Below are 17,591 nucleotides of genomic sequence, written 5' to 3'. Positions count from 1 at the left end.
CCATTTTTCTCTCTTCAGGTTCCTTTACTAACTCCCCCATCTGCACAATTCCTCCCCTGTCCTCTCTGTGTTAACATTCAGCTGGTATCCTGTGCTGTGTGTGTACCTGGCCTGCTCTCTATATTCCTCTCATGTAGATGTTCTTCAGCAGCATTACTGACCCCCATTCCACCAGCTGACCCAGGAGACCTGTGTGCTGAGAGGAGGGGGAATGATGATTTGGAAAACAACATAGAGAAAGAAATAGCAGCACATAGGACGGAGGAGATAAGAGAAGCGTGCCACACATATGGAGACTGAGTAGTGGGAGATAACCTAGAAATGTTAAGAAGGAAGATTAAGAATGTAAAAATAGATTATTTGTATGGATGGATAGGGAGATAGGGGCTCATATTACAGAGAGAGCAGAATATGGAGATGGCTGTACATCGCACCATGAGAAGGAGGAAGAGGGAGGAATGTGTACACAATATAAAGGAAGAGAGATAGAGGGAGACTGCTTTGTACATTAGAGAGATGGCGGCACTGTTTATAGATAAAGAAGAATAGAAGGTTATAGGTATACAGATATAAAAGGATAGTTGTGCATAACAGTCCCTGGAAACCCACCAGAGCAAAAGTAATGCTGAGCTGCGCACAGATTTCACAAGATTGGCTTCTCACACATCTCAGTTTATGGAACTATGTGGATTATGGGGACCTAATACACAGCTACAGTGCTACCCGAGTGCTAACCCTATGATTCTGCATCGCTGAATGCACCTAAATGTCCCATGTGGGCCTGAGTGATGGCCTTCATTAGTAACAACAATAGGAGCCCTTCTGCACTTGTTCTTATTTTATTGATACACATATACCAGAGTCAGGAAAACTGTATTATGCAAAGTGCAGCACAGTTATTCATTTGTATGTCCAGAATTGGCAACTGCTCCTGTTTTCCAAGGGTTGGTCTAGGTTCTAAAGGATTGTCACACAAATGCATGGATGACCAAAGCAACACTCAAATTGCTCCATTGGGGTGCCATCTAGTTGCCACTGGAGGGCAAAACATTTTAATTCCCCCCATAGAGGTGAGGAGCAGCGTTGACTTTTTATCATATAGGATGTCACCTTCACTGGTGCAGCATTTGTGGTTTTATTAACACTACTAAGTTGGCATGTCAAACACTAGTGTTTCCTATGACCTTTCCCACCGCACTTGCCTCTGACATAAAATATGCTGTCTGTAAACTGGAAGGCTAGTGCCAGACACATTTACATGCATCACTGCATGGTGCATGTGTGGGTGGTGTCAATATGTTATTCTCATCATAAGGCCCCAACCACCACTGCATGGCAACACCAATAGCATCTTTGCATAGTGAGGGGCAGGCATGATAAGGCAAATGTTGCCACAAAGGGACAGAATCTGGGAGGATGGCCTATTCTCCCACTAGTCCATACCCTCCAACATGACCCATTCCATTAGGTACAAAATGCTCTGTTCCTGGACTTCCCTGTCAGTGGCAGTTACAGATGTTGGACTCCAGCACAGTCCAATATTCAAAGAGGGGGGGGGGGGGGGGTCACATCAACTGCCAGTAAGTCCAGGACAGTGATGTTTGGGGTGGCAGTAGGTGTGGCTCCCCTTTTTGAATATTGGACTGTGCTGCAGCCTCACCTCTGCTACTGGTAAGGAAGTCCAGAAACAGAGCATTTTGTACCTAATGGAATGGGTCATGTTGGAGAGTCTTGTCTGAAATTTGGGACTCTCATGGGCATTACATGACAGTAGGTAAATATGATGTAATAAATGCTAGTAGGTATGAGGACCATAGTACATTACTATTTATTTATACCACACCACTCATAGTTGATCTTAGAACAATATAAAAAATATGAAAGATAAGTATTTTGGAAATGTTCCTAAGAGGAAGTAGGTTGTACTGTGATGGAAAATTTATACTGTTTTCCTCAAGTGCATTCTCTGGAATATCGGCAAATGCTGAATGTTGGAATAGACTGATATGAAGGAAGTAGGCACATACCTGGGAATGCAACACAGAGCACTAGCACATTCAGCGGAGCAGTGCGGAATACAGTGTGTGCATTGCATATTAGCGCCTTACAGCCGTTGTACTATACATTGGGCAAAAATACAATCGCTAGTAATAAAGACAGTTCAACATAAAAGAGAGGGTTATAAAAGCATTGTAATATTGGTTACAAATTAGTATTCCTATAAAACCTAGACTGTAGGTGGGATAAAATAACTGATTGTTCCATCCAGTCTTTCCTTTGTTACTGTACTTACAGTTATACTGTATATAGACATAACAGGAATGCATACTACTTTCATTAACTTTATCATTTACAAATACTTTTTTTCCGCTAGTACAATATAGAGCATTGGAACAGAGGACAATATAACAAACTGCATATATAATTAGGACGAAATATGAAGGAGTGGCTGGAGATAGTTGTACAATGAACAACTTTAATTACTAAACATATAGTAAGTAGAGCTGTTATAGAGAAAAAAGACACAGCTAGTCGTGCTATATACAATACAGGGTAAGAGGACGATTATACATAATGGACCTTATTCAGATCTGATCGCAGTACAAATTTGTTCTCAAAATGGGCAAAACCATGGCCCTTATTCTGGTTGGTGCGGTAATATCCGCGTGCGTTCGTGCCGCCGATGTGTCTGCGCATGTGCAGAGGCGTCTCTGCGCATGTGCGAGCGGGGCGTACGGCCAAATCCCGCATGAAATGTAAACACTCCGAGCAGGGGGTGGAGAGGGGCATGAAGGGCTATTTCGGCTCATTACCATATGCGTACGCCCCGCGTTTCATGGGCGTTCCCATGCAAACGCTGGGTGTACGTATGGTAATGCGGCCGTGACGCACGTGTAGGGGGCGGACATATGACATCGCCGGATGTCAGCTGCCCGCCCAGATCCCTGCTTTTGCACGGAAAAATGTCCATGTGGTCTGAGGTTGCGGGAGCTGGTGGAGCACTCGGTCCTGCATTCGATGGTCTGCGACCATCGAATGATGGGGGAGGTTCCCTGAGATGGAGGAGGCGTATTTCATGAAAAATACACGTGCGGTCCTTTCGGACAGCTTCTTGCCGCGTACGGACGGAGTTGGCGATCCGTATGGAAGGCGGGGTTTCGCACGCACGGTCCTGGCCGAACGGACCGCACGTGTATTTTTCACGGAATACGCCTCCTCCATCTAAGGGAACCTCCCCCATCATTCGATGGTCGCAGACCATCGAATGCAGGACCGAGTGCTCCACCAGCTCCCGCAACCTCAGATCACACGGACATTTTTCCGTGCAAAAGCAGGGATCTGGGCGGGCAGCTGACATCCGGCGATGTCATATGTCCGCCCCCTACACGTGCGTCACGGCCGCATTACCATACGTACGCCCAGCGTTTTCATGGGAACTCCCATGAAACGCGGGGCGTATGCATATGGTAATGAGCCCAAATAGCCCTTCACGCCCCTCTCCACCCCCTGTTCGGAGTGTTCACATATCATGCGGGATTTGGCCGTACGCCCCGCTCACACATGCGCAGAGACGCCTCTGCACATGCGCAGACACAAAACATCGGCGGGCCGAACGCACGCGGATATATCCGCACCGATCAGAATAAGGGCCAGAGAGAGGGGTGGGGTCATAGAGGATAGTCAGAGAAGTAATGGGGCCTACACACGGGGAGATTTTGCTGAGCGATCCGCGCAAAGCTAGATCGCTCAGATCACTCAGCGCTGCACAGCGATGTGTGCTGAGCAGTGCTGCACAGCGATGTGCCAGCGATATGTGCTGTGCAATCTGTCAGGATCAGTGTTCTCCAGTGAAAACACTGGTGCTGACCGGCAATCTAACTACATTTATCCAGCTTGATAAATATTAATCGCCAGATTAATCGCAACTCACAGGGCCGTGCATCCCTATCGCTATGGCGCCTACACACAGAGCGATTTAGAGGCAATGGTACTCTTTACCTAGAACGGCGCCCGCGATTGGCATCGCGGTCATCGGGGGTAAAAAACCGCGGGCATCGCGGCCATCGCATGCACTAAAAAATCGGGTGCGACGCGATGCCCGCGATTTCCCATAGGGATCAATGTTAAAAGTGTGATTGGACGCGATTGTAGTGTTAAATGCCTCAATGCCCGCGATTTGTCCATAGGAAACAATGTTAAATGGGCCACAGAGCCCTAATAGTGCCCTTGAAGTCTGAAATGGCCCCCACATTTGTTAGCGCCACCCCACGATCAACATCAACCCAAAGCGTGGCGAGCCCGCGAGGGGCGGCGGTATGCGTCCACCGACCTTTTCATACCCCCACTATCCACGTCGGCGTGGAGTTGAGAATAAAATAGTGTGGCGAGCGCAGCGAGCCACCGAGCCCGAAGCGTGGCGAGGGGACGCGGATACCTGTGAAGCCCGCGAAGGGACGCGTTTACCTGTGAAGGTATCCGCGTCCCCTCGCGGGGCTCGCTACGCTCGCCACGCTTCGGGCTCGGTGGCTCGCTGCGCTCGCCACACTATTCTATTCTCAACTCCACGCCGACGTGGATAGTGGGGGTATGAAAAGGTCGGAGGACACGTACCGCCGCCCGTCGCGGGCTCGCTGCGCTCGCCACGCTTCGGGTTCACGTTGATCGTGGGGTGGCGTTAACAATTGTGGGGGCCATTTCAGACTTTACGGTGACTATTTGGGCTCTGTGGCCCATTTAACATTGTTTCCTATGGAAAAATCGCGGCCATTGAGGCACTGAACTCTAAAATCGCGTCCAATCACACTTTTAACATTGATCCCTATGGGAAATCGCGGGCATCGCATTGCACCCGTTTTTTAGTGCATACGATGGTCGCGATGGGCGCCGTTCTAGGTAAAGAGTACCGAGGCATTTTCTAAGCGATCTAGTCAAATTAAGTTGGATCGCTTAGAAAATTCCCTGACATCGCCCCATGTGTAGTAGGCCCCATAGGAAATAGCTGTCTATAGCTGGTTTCACATTGCAAAAACCTGCTTTGAACCCGTTTTTGTAAACGTGTCTTAAAACGGGTCAAAAGCCAGTTAAACCCCTTTCATATTGCATGTTGTAAAGGTATATTGCAGTTTCAATACCGTTTTTGTACCTTCAGATTCAACCCGTTTCACCCATAGAAAGCCATACAATGTCATTTTAGATGTTTTTTTCCTGCTTGTGGGCGGGGATCAAGTGTGGTTATTATTTGTAGCAAATACCGTGTCTGAGCTGTTCAGACTGCAGGGAAAACGGCTCAGAAACGTGTAGGATCCTGCTTTTAACACGTTTCAAAATACCGGTATTTTGTAACCGGTAAATTGATTGTGGGGCTTTCATATTGCAGCTGGTACCATATTAAAGCAGTTAAAAATCAGCAATATGCTGTGTTAAAACTGCAATGTGAAAGGGGCTTATCACACCCAGAGAGAGAATAGTAGAAATACAGTAGCTGCATATACAGTACCATACTACAGACAGAGATACATTGTGAGAGATGGTTGTTTATAGTAGAGAGCAAGGCAGACTGATGAGCAGATAGGAATAGCACTATGCCCATACAGCTAACATAATGCACTACTATATAAACAGGCTTTGTATACAACACATAGCAAGAGTAAAACAGTATTCTGTAGTGATGGATGTGTGTCACAAACAGACAAGCACAAAGAGATCTAGCAGAAAGCAGTTAGGAAGAACACTATGTACTATACTGTAATTTTTCTTTATAAAAAGGAAATCAATGACAGATGATTACGATATAAACATAAAGAGATGTCTAGTTCCTTACTTGCTACTTCAGATGCATTTTATATATAGGATAATAAATATCCTGTAATAATAATATACAGAAAAGTCTATGGATAGAATTTGTACCAGGCAACATTTGGATTTAGGAATATATTTACTAAAGAGTGGGTGTATTTAAGTGGAGATGTTGCCCATAGCAACCAATCAGATTCTACCAATTATTTATCTAGCAGTAATCTGATTAGATTAGGATATATACCCCTGTATGCTTATTAAAAATGATGCGCCAAAACAGTAAAAAAATCTCAGATTGGGATCTGGAATAATAATCCACCGAGGGATCGCCAATTATCAATGCCCGCCGATAGGTGGAATGGTGGGTTGGGGGATCGGGGATTGAGCCACCAGATGTATGGGCTCATGAAGACAGTAAAGCCCCCCCATACACGGTCCGTTCATTGGATCCGTTCTGTGCTTAAACAGCACACATCGTATCGGATCGCATCCCTTGTGCATGCAGTGTGCATGCACTGCGATCCGATACAATGTTTACCTAGTACAAAAAGTATGTGCAGCACATACTTTTTGTACCGTACTATGTGATGCGCGGGAGCGCGCATCGCATAGTACAGAACGGAGCCGGGCCACAACGAACCGTGTATGGGCTCCTTAAGGTTTATTGCAGCTGAACCATCAGCTACCACTTAGCCGGGGGATCCCATCAATAACACAGACACTGTTCCATGCCATTGTTTTTTTTTTCCTAAGGGCCCCACTGTTATGTACATACTCTTGTGCGATTGGATGTGATATGACATCACAATGCGATGTCCCCTTGCATCTTATGGTGCCCAAGTGGTTTCTGTCCAGCACCCGATGTCGCATGGCACCAGCGATGCTACATCAGGTGCTGGAAGAGTGCTGGTGGTGGTGTAGCGGAGTGGAGGCTGATGTGTGGCAGTAGTCAGCGTGGGCGGCAGAATTTGATAAAACATTTCAAACTGGACAGCTATCTGATTGACTGAGAGAGGGTGCCCAGTGTTTTGGAATGTTCTAAATATCAAATTCTGCTGCCCGCCGCTGACTACCGCTGCACACCAGCCCTCCTGCCTCCGCTTCGCTACACCGGCATCCACCACCAGGGCTCCTGCCACCCCCTCCACTTCACTGCCGCCCGCCGTCAGGGCTCCTGCCGCAAGCTGATCACATTGCGAGCGATCGCTCATGCAATTCGATAGATATTATGTGCAGAACATAAGACGCGACATTCGCAGTCTCGCCGTGATGCGGCGGGCCAGGGCATCACTTCGGGTGACATTTGATGTACATACAATCCTTAGGACAGCCCAAGTAAAAAATAGTCTGTGGTGATAAATAGATATTGGACTAAATATAAGTGACCATCAAGAGATGACTGATTGTGATTGTTCTTCCCCCTCACACATACTCTGTATATCATTATAAAGTTTATAAATATAAGCACTTATAGGTTCTGTTCCTCAGAAGTCCACTTGGGGTGGGGGAAGCCATATACTGTACTACAGTAGGTGGCAGTCTTTAAAGAAGCAGGTTGGTAATTACCTACACACACTAATGTGAGGTGTGCCAATGTTCATGAGAATTTAGTTTATCATAAGACCAGGGAAACACCTGTACTGTGTTTTATGATCTGCTGCAGTGTACATTGGGTTATTCCAGGTGCTTCAATTTCTCCAGAAACAAAATAGCAGGTTACAAGTTTGTGTCAGTCTGGCCGTGAAATTCAATTGTAAGGTCTCGTACTGTTTTCTGGAAGTGTAATATTATGAGGCCATATAAATTGAAGCCTATATATTTTTAGAATAATCACAGTTCAGACAGTTCATTTTCAGTATTGAGGTACCATGACACATGTATGCTTCAAATGATCAGCTAGAAAATGATGACAGGTGCATGTTCAAGCCAAAAATGCATCCATTTTCGACTATTTCCGCAGATGCAGATTAGACTTTAAACAAAGTTGAATCTGCATCAGCGGAAATGCCGTCCGAAAATGATTGCACTGAACAGAACAAAAACAAGATTAAATACCCCCAATGTGGTAAGGTTGCCTAGTAATGGAAGCACGCACACTGATTCCAAATTCCTTCACCACAGTTGTATTACTTTTTGATTACCAAAAATCGGTGACCTTAATAGAGTAGAATGACAGACACACACAAACACAGACTTCCAGTACACCCTAGTCAGCGACAATGATTTGACTGACATAATGGACTGCAGCAGCCGTAGATGCCCCAGACGCCCCTCCCCCCCTTCTAGTTGGATAAGCCATGCAGACCCCTCCTTGCCTTTGAAAGAATAGCCTTCACTGGTGTTCTTATTTGGTCAATCAGGTGGGACAGTGAAAACAACCAGCAGGTAAACACACACATTAGATCCCTTAAATGCGTGACTTTATCTGGGGTTACTAGCTATATACTCCTGGTTCCTTGGTAGCACACTGCCCCTTTTGCCACATTATGTAAAACTAAAGGTAGAGTAAGTCTGTATGATATGATAAAGCATACTCCAGCAATAAGCGAGGGTGCAGCAATGTAGGAAGGCTATGTGGGGACCACCATCCATGTTCCTTTGTGTCCCAGGCTACATTCATACAGTATGTTCAATTCATAACGATCCTAGTTGTACAACGTCACTGTCGCATCCTCACAGATTTCCTACACACTTACTTCTAAAGTCATCATGTCACCAGTACATACAACCCACCAATGAATACACTTATTGTTTGCCATGTGTTTCTGCTTACCAACCACTACTATGTATATTCCTTTCTTCAGACAGTCATGTCCTTCTAATTCCTGTATATCCCTCATTGTGTATTCTCTGTGGTTTATCTGTAGCAATTTACCATTTAGCTCTATTACACTGACCGTAGTATCTTCGTCCCAGCTCATTGTTTAATCGGGCACCTTATGATTTATATAATTGCCTCAATCAAGGAACATATCTGACTATATTGGCATAGATATACCCTACTTATCTAGGCCGCAGGCTGTCCTCTGTAGTCATTGGTTTCACATGTAGTTCTACTCCACATTTGCATTAATGAATTTTATTAAATAAAACATTGACAGTAGAAAAACCGTGGATTACACACAATTATAAAATATGTATTACTCCATATACCGGGAGGCTTAGGGACTACTGTGTGACACACTGGAAGATGAAAGTAGTAGATTGTGGTGATTTATTCACAATGACAATTTTTTTTTTTTCTGTAACAGTATTTTTATTAAATTAATGCTAAAGCTTCATGAGAAAATGGCTATGAATTGCACAAATATATTCATGTGTTTATCTGTTTAGAGAGCACTTTGCACCCCTAATGTGGGATGTACTGCATATATGTCTATCCTGTTGTGAGACAGATGCAACTTGGTCGGATCTGTCGCTCCATGAAATAGGGCATTTATGGGGGTTAATTATAGGTGTGCACACATTGAGTGTTAGGGGTCCACAGGCACCCCCTAATGCTGTGCCCACCCTTATGAACACCTCTGCCGCTAACAATACCAGCAATACCCTTAACCAAATACTTTTGCTTTTTAGAACTGTATTCCATTTAAAGAAGCGCACATCAATCAATTATATGTGTGTTTGCTTTGTTAATTGAACTAGACCATTGTCATATCAATACATACCTGCGTCATCCATATATGTTTATGACTGTATTAGCATGTAGTGTTACACAGAATGATTAGAAGATTACAACTGGAATAGGCAGGGGAATTTGGTGTGGCTGAGAGACTTTTTATATTGTAGCGAGTGCCAATAGATGATGGAAGACACGCCTGATTGGCAGTGTTAGACACACCCAATAGGTGGAGCTATACACACTCCTTTAATGGTGCACCCTCTAATAAAATGTTCTGCGCACGCCTATGGGGTTAATTGGCCGGTGACAATGCACATGTTCACCTTGACTTGTGGGAGTGTCATGGTTGTGTATCAATAGCTGTGTGTGATTCTGAGTAGTGCATACAGGGAAGGGAAGCCTGTTTCTGTTGCATCTCCTGCACTAAGCATGGGGCTGCTGCAAGGGCAGGTACTAATGATGTCCGTTGCAGCAGCTATATGGGCAGCGCTGGATTCTGCTTGCGCACACATGTTTCCCAGCATTAGGTGATGGATACTTGCCTTAAGTAAGTTGTGTTCAGAATGAACATGGCTTTTTAGAAAAAGTCTTAGCTATCAAGTACTGCTTTGTATTGCGATCCTTTTACAACTTAAGGTACAAATAAAATTCAGTTCAGTATCTGACTACAGAAAGAAATGAAAGATACAGCTGTATATCTAGGGAGGCAGTTAGGGGTGTCCAAGCAGTGCCCTTGCTCAGGGCTCTATGGGTGGCAATTGTTGCTGCCCAATAGCACTTGTTTCTGGCTAGTTGGGTGCCTGGAATGGATTCCCCAGTACTCTACAGACAGGCAACCTTTAGTTCATGGCTATATTAAAGGATGGGCGATGAGGGCGTCTGGTCCAGGGCCCCCACATTATGCCGTTAAAATGTCCTCCAGTGGCACATTTGTTCATTAACATTGGCCGCCAAGGATCTGCCACAGAGCAGCATGCGTGGACAGCTCAGGGTCAGTGTCTGCTGCTCAAGCAATCTGTATCTGCTGCTGTGACATCCTGGTCAGTGTGTGTGTGTGTGTGTGTGTGTGTGTGTGTGTGTATTTCTGTGTCATTGGGTTGTTGTGAGCAATTTTGCTTGTGGGTGCCCACCAACAACATTGCCCCTGGCCCATGCCGGCCTTAAACAGAAATCATATAGAACAGTCCATTTTTAGATAAACTCAGAGCATTTTACGGGTGCTTCACTTCCCTTCTGTACAACATCATGTTGCCCTTATGATGAGATTACTATATGTTGTGTATCTGAAAATGTGCCATGTCACTAGCGACATGCAGAACATATAGACAGTGTTAGCTTGCTGCACTGCACAAAAACACGGGGCTTCTTGTCTAAGTGTTAATTCATCCTCCTTTTTTCTAGACTAAAGTTCCTTGTCTGTAATTACCGTTAATCGTCTAATTGCCCTGTCTGCGATAGAATAGAAGGAAGGTGGGGGCTGTGTCTTTATTTGTATCTGTAATGTGCAGGCATTTATAACAGAATCCTGATGACCACATTAGAACTCTTTCTATCACTCCAATCATGGCATCTACAGTTATATTATAGTGGGAACATTTCTATAGAAAGGAAGGAGTACAGCTTATAAATGCATATATGCCATGATTCATGACATAAATGTATAAGCTGTACACATCCCTTTCTATACAAAACTTTACTTTATGACTCATTAAATAGAGTTTATATTATCCACATTGTTGACAAATATGATGACTTGCAAAAAGTATTCAGACCCCTGACCAATTCACTTTTTACTGGATAACAAATGCTACACTGAAATGATCTACAGCACTTTGTTAAGGCATTTGACATTCAGGGTCATTTTCAGTGGTGCCTAGAAGGGTGAGACTGGACGCAAGCGTACAAAGGACGGACTCCATTAAAAGCCAGATTTTATAAGTAGTTTATGGAGAGACTTGGCCCCTTTCATATTAGAAAATCATTTAATTAAATAAGGGCTATAAATAATTCAGGTTATCTGGTTAGCTGGAGTTCACAAAGAAAAACATTTCTGGAGTGCTGTATACTGCTTGTATGCTATCAGCTAAATAGCCCCTTAGCCCACGTCTTGCCATTTTGTGAAAAAGAATTGGAAAAATTGCCTTTTTACATAAAAAGAAATATAATGCAGCCTCAACAATAGACATCATTAATGTTGCTGAGCTAAGGGGCAATGAAATATGGGTTTGTAGAGCACTAGGTCTGCCCACACATGGTGCACATGCCAAGCAGCAAACTAATGCATACACAAGTTACTTAAGTCCTCTCCTTACATTTCACATTATGTTTTAATTACAAGACCATCCTTCCTATGTACCAAATACTTAGGTATATATTGATGCATTCATTATTGTCAGACATACTTTCAGTAATCATATTTTCTTTTTACATTTTTTTTTTCTTTTTTTTGAAGAAAATGTGAGAGAAATTTATTTTTGTTTTGTTTTCTTTTATTATTATTATTATTATTATTTAAAGCTTCTAGCCAATCCATCCCTAGATAAAGGGAAAATGGCAAGATGGGTTGTTGTATCCACATTTGTAAGATGCATTTCTTGGCTGCTGGTGATAATATTAAGTTACTTACTCCCTGTGCCACATGGGAGCCCCTAGGAAAAATATTAAATATGGCCTATTCAGGCATTAAAGGTAAATGTGATACCTGTGGTGAGTAGCATAATTCCATATCTGGGACCAAAACCAGCAGATCACCAGGAAGTGCCATAAACAATGTACTATGTCAGATGCCTACAGTGAGGGGAAAGATAGGTTGTATGGAATATATTAAGAAAAAGTTTAACATACTGTATGGTGTAACTGTAAAGGTAGGGGTGGGAATTGGTCGTTCCATTGTGCAAGCCCAGTTGTTTTAGCATCCTATTTAGCGGAGTGTTTAAAAAGGAATAATGTATGGATATGGCTTTATATCTAAAGGTCTCCTAAAGTAATAGATTGTCCAAAGGACTATGCCAGTCAATCTGAGATAATATTCTAAAGAGTTATAACATAATGTTGAGCTTGGTAGTAAGGGAAAAGGTTGAAGAATTGGATCTTTCTCTATATCTTGTAAAAAGAGTAGCGGTTTCCTAGTCAAGAGGTCAGTAAGCTGCTGAACACAAGTAAGGCCTTTTTCATACCACAAAGTAAAGGGATGTCTCGACTCTCCATGATGGAAACCAGGGTTGTTTATCAGTGGGGAAAAAAAGAGATAGAAATGGATTTTGGGAGCTCTTATGTGGAAGAATATGCCAATGCCTCCAAGTACACATTATTAAAGGGTTAAATTGTGCCAACATAGCTACTTCACTATCCTGCATATGAAGAAAAGTGGCCAAACTAACGCCATCTGCATTTTGCAGATTAGCAATAATATTTTTATACACAGTCACGAATAAACTTGGAATATTTTATTTTATCCTATAATTGAAAACGTTTCCAATATAACGGATGGATTATAATATTTTTTTCTTTTGCTTTATGTTTTGGCTGGGAGGTAAGTAAAATAATTCTCATGCTTAGTGTATCTAGATGGGAGCTCTACAACCCTGCTTGATATGTATGCTCAAAGTGTTAAAAACCATCTCATTGTGCTTTAGTTAATCTGCCCTTACATTCGGTGAAGGAAAATAATTTCCCCCCAAAAAATAAAGTGATTTACCTTATCAGGATTGTAAGCAGGATCTAGGTTAGGGAATGTTGGTTTCATTTTGAGCATGTGCCATTTCTTTGTAGCAATCTCACTTCTATAATGTAAATAAATGGATTTGGCTGTTCCTTAATATAGAAATACTGACATGTTTTTTTTCTCTTTAGGTGAGTCCGCAGTCCAGTATGATTCTCCCGCTGCCATCCTGCTTGTGTCCCATCCTCCTACTTGTAGTGGGCTCAATCCTGTCTGGCTCAGCCTCAGGTTGTCCCCAACGCTGTGATTGCTCTGCTCAGGATCGTTCTGTCCTTTGCCACCGAAAGCGTCATCTCAATGTGCCTGAAGGCATCCCCACTGATACTCGTCTTCTGGACCTTAGCAAGAATCGCATTAAGGCACTTAACCAAGATGAATTCTCTGCCTTTCCTTACCTGGAGGAGCTAGAACTCAACGAGAACATTGTTTCTATGATTGAACCAGGAGCCTTCAGTGGTCTCTTCAACCTACGCTCACTGGGGCTGCGAAGTAACCGTCTCAAGCTCATTCCTTTAGGTGTATTCACAGGACTCAGCAACCTCACACAACTTGACATCAGTGAAAACAAAATTGTTATTCTCCTGGATGATATGTTCCAGGACCTCTATAACCTCAAATCCCTGGAAGTAGGAGATAATGACTTGGTCTACATTTCTCATCGTGCTTTCCGTGGACTCAACAGTCTGGAAGAGCTGACTTTGGAAAAGTGCAACCTCACTTTGGTGCCCACAGAGGCTTTGTCCCACCTACATGGTCTTATCTCTCTACGTCTACGATATCTTAATATCAATGTCATTCGTGACTATTCCTTCAAGAGGTTATTTCGGCTGAAAAACTTAGAGGTGGCACATTGGCCATATTTGGACACAATGACAGCTAATAGCCTATATGGGTTGAATTTAACTTCGCTTTCTATTACACACAGCAATCTGAGCAGTATACCATATGTGGCAATCAGACATCTTGTGTATCTTCGATTTATTAACCTTTCCTACAATCCCATCACATCTGTGGAAGGATCTATGATGCATGAGTTGCTCAGACTTCAGGAGTTCCACCTGGTTGGGGGGCAGCTGGCTTTGGTGGAACCTTATGCTTTTCGTGGTCTCAACCATTTGCGAGTACTAAATGTCTCCTCCAATTTCCTTAGTACACTGGAAGAATCTTCCTTCCATTCTGTAGGCAATTTGGAGACACTAATTTTGGACCACAACCCATTGGCTTGTGACTGCCGCCTACTATGGATCTTCCGACGTCGATGGCGCCTTAACTTTAATAGACAGCAGCCATCCTGCTCCAGCCCAGAATATGTTCAGGGAAAGGAGTTTAAAGATTTTCCTGATGTACTACAGCCCAATTATTTCACATGCCGACGTGCACGCATCCAAGATCGAAGTGCACAGGTGGTACATGTAGATGAAGGTCATACTGTACACTTTTTCTGCCGGGCTGATGGCGATCCACCACCAACCATACTTTGGCAGTCACCACGAAAGACTTTCATCACCAGCAAAAATAATGGGCGTCTAACTGTATTTCCAGATGGAACTTTGGAGGTACGTTATGCCCAGATACAAGACAATGGGACATACCACTGTGTGGCAAGTAATGCTGGTGGCAATGACTCTTCATTGGCTCATCTCCATGTACGTAGTTATTCGCCAGACTGGCCCCATCAACCCAACAAGACCTTTGCCTTCATCTCAAACCAGCCGAATGAAAGTGATGTCAACACCACCCGTGCAAATGCCCCATTCCCATTTGATATAAAGACTTTAATCATTGCCACCACCATGGGCTTCATCTCCTTCTTGGGGGTGGTCCTGTTCTGCTTGGTCCTACTCTTTCTTTGGAGCAGGGGAAAAGGAAATACCAAACACAACATTGAGATAGAGTATGTGCCACGAAAGTCTGATGCTGGAATCTCTTCTGCAGATGCACCTCGCAAGTTCAATATGAAGATGATCTGATGTTGGTTGAGCACTGGGGAAGATAAGGATAGTAGGGGCAGGTAGTGAAATGCACGGAGCTCTTTGTTGTCCCACCTTCCCTGTGTAGTTATTAATAAACAAGCGATATGACTTTCTGGAGGGGGGCAATGGTCACAGGAATTGCTTGTCCTGGCTTTTTTGACCCATGGATTTGTACATTTGGGGAATGACCTTTGCACTTTTAACCTCGTGAGTTTGACCCTCTGAAATTCCCCAGATCTCAAAATGCCCACCTGGATCATACCAATAGTACAATTGTTGATATTAGGGCCATAAGGCTAGGTTGGATTCAATCAATATGACAGTTGTTAATAAAAAAAGAATATGTGCATCCGCAATGTGGAGCAGAAAGTGTTGAGAAAGTGGGAGGCCAAGAGACTCTAAAACTGAACTTTGACCTCTGTATCTTCTCCTAATTTCATTACTTGTGATTTTTATGAAAAAAATAAATAAGAATATTATTGAAAAAAATAAAGAAAGAAAAACTGTAAAAGTTCAAAAAAAGGGTGATCTCATTGCAAAAACATCATTATTGTGTTTCATATTTATTGCCTGTCATGGGAGTTTCATCTCTCCAGTGCTGCTCACTGGAGATTTAAGGTGGCAAGACATAAGGCTGTTGTCACACCTGCATTGTGGAAGCAACGTGTTATGTGTCAGTTATGTGTTCGATATCTGCTGTTAATACAAATGACTAAAGTCTATCTGCACTTTGCTGGCACACTACCTTTTTCCACAGCTACTAGCAGAGAAAAATAAACAGCTGAAATTCAGGTCCAGTGAAATAAATATAAAACTTTAGGCTGTCGCATACAAGCTATAAAAAGATTAAATTATCTAAGCAACGTTTTCCATAGCACATGAAGGGCTCATAAGAAACACCCCTACAAATATTCTGAATGTTTATAGCAGGGTTGCCGACTTTCTTATTCTCCTCTCCGGGAGAAGCCCGGAGAGGAAAATTTCAGTAGCCGCTCAGGGGGCGGGGCTTAAGCGTGACATCACTAAGCCCCGCCTCCATGCGGGTAAACCAGCTAATTCAGGGATCTCCGCGGAGGGGGCGGGGCTAAAATGACGCGTTTGTGTCATTTTAGCTCCGCCCCCTCCTCTGAGACCCGAGGATTGCGGCATTTTAATGCCGCGATCCGGGGGACAGCAGGGGTCCCCCCTGAATCCGGGAGAGTTGCCCACCCTTCCGGGGGGCCGGGAGGGGGACCCGATTTTCGGGAGACTCCTGGAAATTCCAGGAGGGTCGGCAACCCTGGTTTATAGGCCATAGAAATATAGCTCTCTAGAATACAGGTGTGACAACAACCTAATAACATTCCATTCGATCCAATCGGGATCAAATGGAATGTTACGCAAAATGCATTCGATTTGACTATATAGTACAGGTCTGTACTATATAGTCTTGAATGCCAAGACAACTTCTCTATTCGATTTACACTACACGGGAGCGCGCATTATATCTGTTGCTACTCTAATAGAAGGTACACACAGTGAGATATGCACTATTTTTCTATTCGATTTTGCTTATAGAAGCAAAATCGAATAGAAAACCATTTGATGCCCATTCAATTTTCTGTTCGATTTTCTATTCGATTTTGCTTCTATAAGCAAAATCGAATAGAAAAATAGTGCATATCTCACTGTGTGTACCTTCTATTAGAGTAGCAACAGATATAAAAGGGATTTGATTAATTTTTGGGGAATCTCAAAACATGAGACTGATTCTGCCAACAGCTGGCTTCAAAACAATTGGAATGTCTGATAATGACTGAAAACAGCATTAATTGGGTGACTAATAATCAAATGTATCCGTAGCATATGACTACACTATCAGGCCTACAGTGTGTTCTGCCCTCTTGACCTAGACACCAAGTTAGTAAGTTTGGCCTTCTCATAATCATATTTGTGACATCCTCAATTCAAAGTGGGCTAAGATAGAATGACTTTTAACCAAATAGATGACTGGAATGATTTAATCGTCAGGAAATGGACATTTGTGATTATGGGGTAGATGTATGAAGCAGTGATGAGGGAGGAGAAGTGAGCCAGAGAAGTGGCACATGGCAACCAATCAGCTGCTCTGTATAATTTTATATTATGCAAATTATAGATGTTACTTCAGTGCTGATTGGTTGCCATGGGCCACTTCTCCACTGGCTCACTTCTCCCTTATAATTGCTTCATACATCTACCCCTGTGTTACTGAGGGCAGAACTGCATAAACCAGGGGCAAGTGCTATGTCAGGATTAGAGTGACCAACACACCTCCATATAAAAACATGGTTTGCATCCAACTCTTGTCTTTTAAGTTTCAAATAAAGGGGTGTGTTTCATCCAAAAATGATTATTACACCTACCTTTACCCCCTGTGTACCAAGAGGTTTTGTGTAAGGATTTGCAATGCATACACATACATACAGTATACTGTACTTTTTGTGCATATTTATACTAT

The 17,591-nt window shown here is 43.3% G+C and overlaps 1 protein-coding gene across 3 annotated transcripts in view; it reads left to right on the top strand.

Annotated features, from left to right (window-relative positions):
- Positions 1-15,634, top strand: part of LINGO1 (leucine rich repeat and Ig domain containing 1) — a 279,177-nt gene extending 263,543 nt beyond the window's left edge. For all 3 annotated transcript variants that reach the window (XM_083183619.1, XM_083183620.1, XM_083183617.1), the window contains one exon: positions 13,271-15,634. In XM_083183619.1, coding sequence (XP_083039745.1) covers positions 13,289-15,109 — 1,821 coding nt within the window. In that variant the 5' untranslated portion in view covers positions 13,271-13,288 and the 3' untranslated portion in view covers positions 15,110-15,634. The remainder of the gene's footprint in view (positions 1-13,270) is intronic.
- The last annotated feature ends 1,957 nt before the right edge of the window (positions 15,635-17,591 follow it).

The sequence above is a fragment of the Crinia signifera genome, chromosome 4, assembly GCF_055691185.1.
Source record: "Crinia signifera chromosome 4, ASM5569118v1, whole genome shotgun sequence".
Lineage (NCBI taxonomy): Eukaryota > Metazoa > Chordata > Amphibia > Anura > Myobatrachidae > Crinia > Crinia signifera.
Note: the sequence above shows the minus strand (reverse complement) of the source record. Positions and strands in the feature narration are given on the sequence as shown.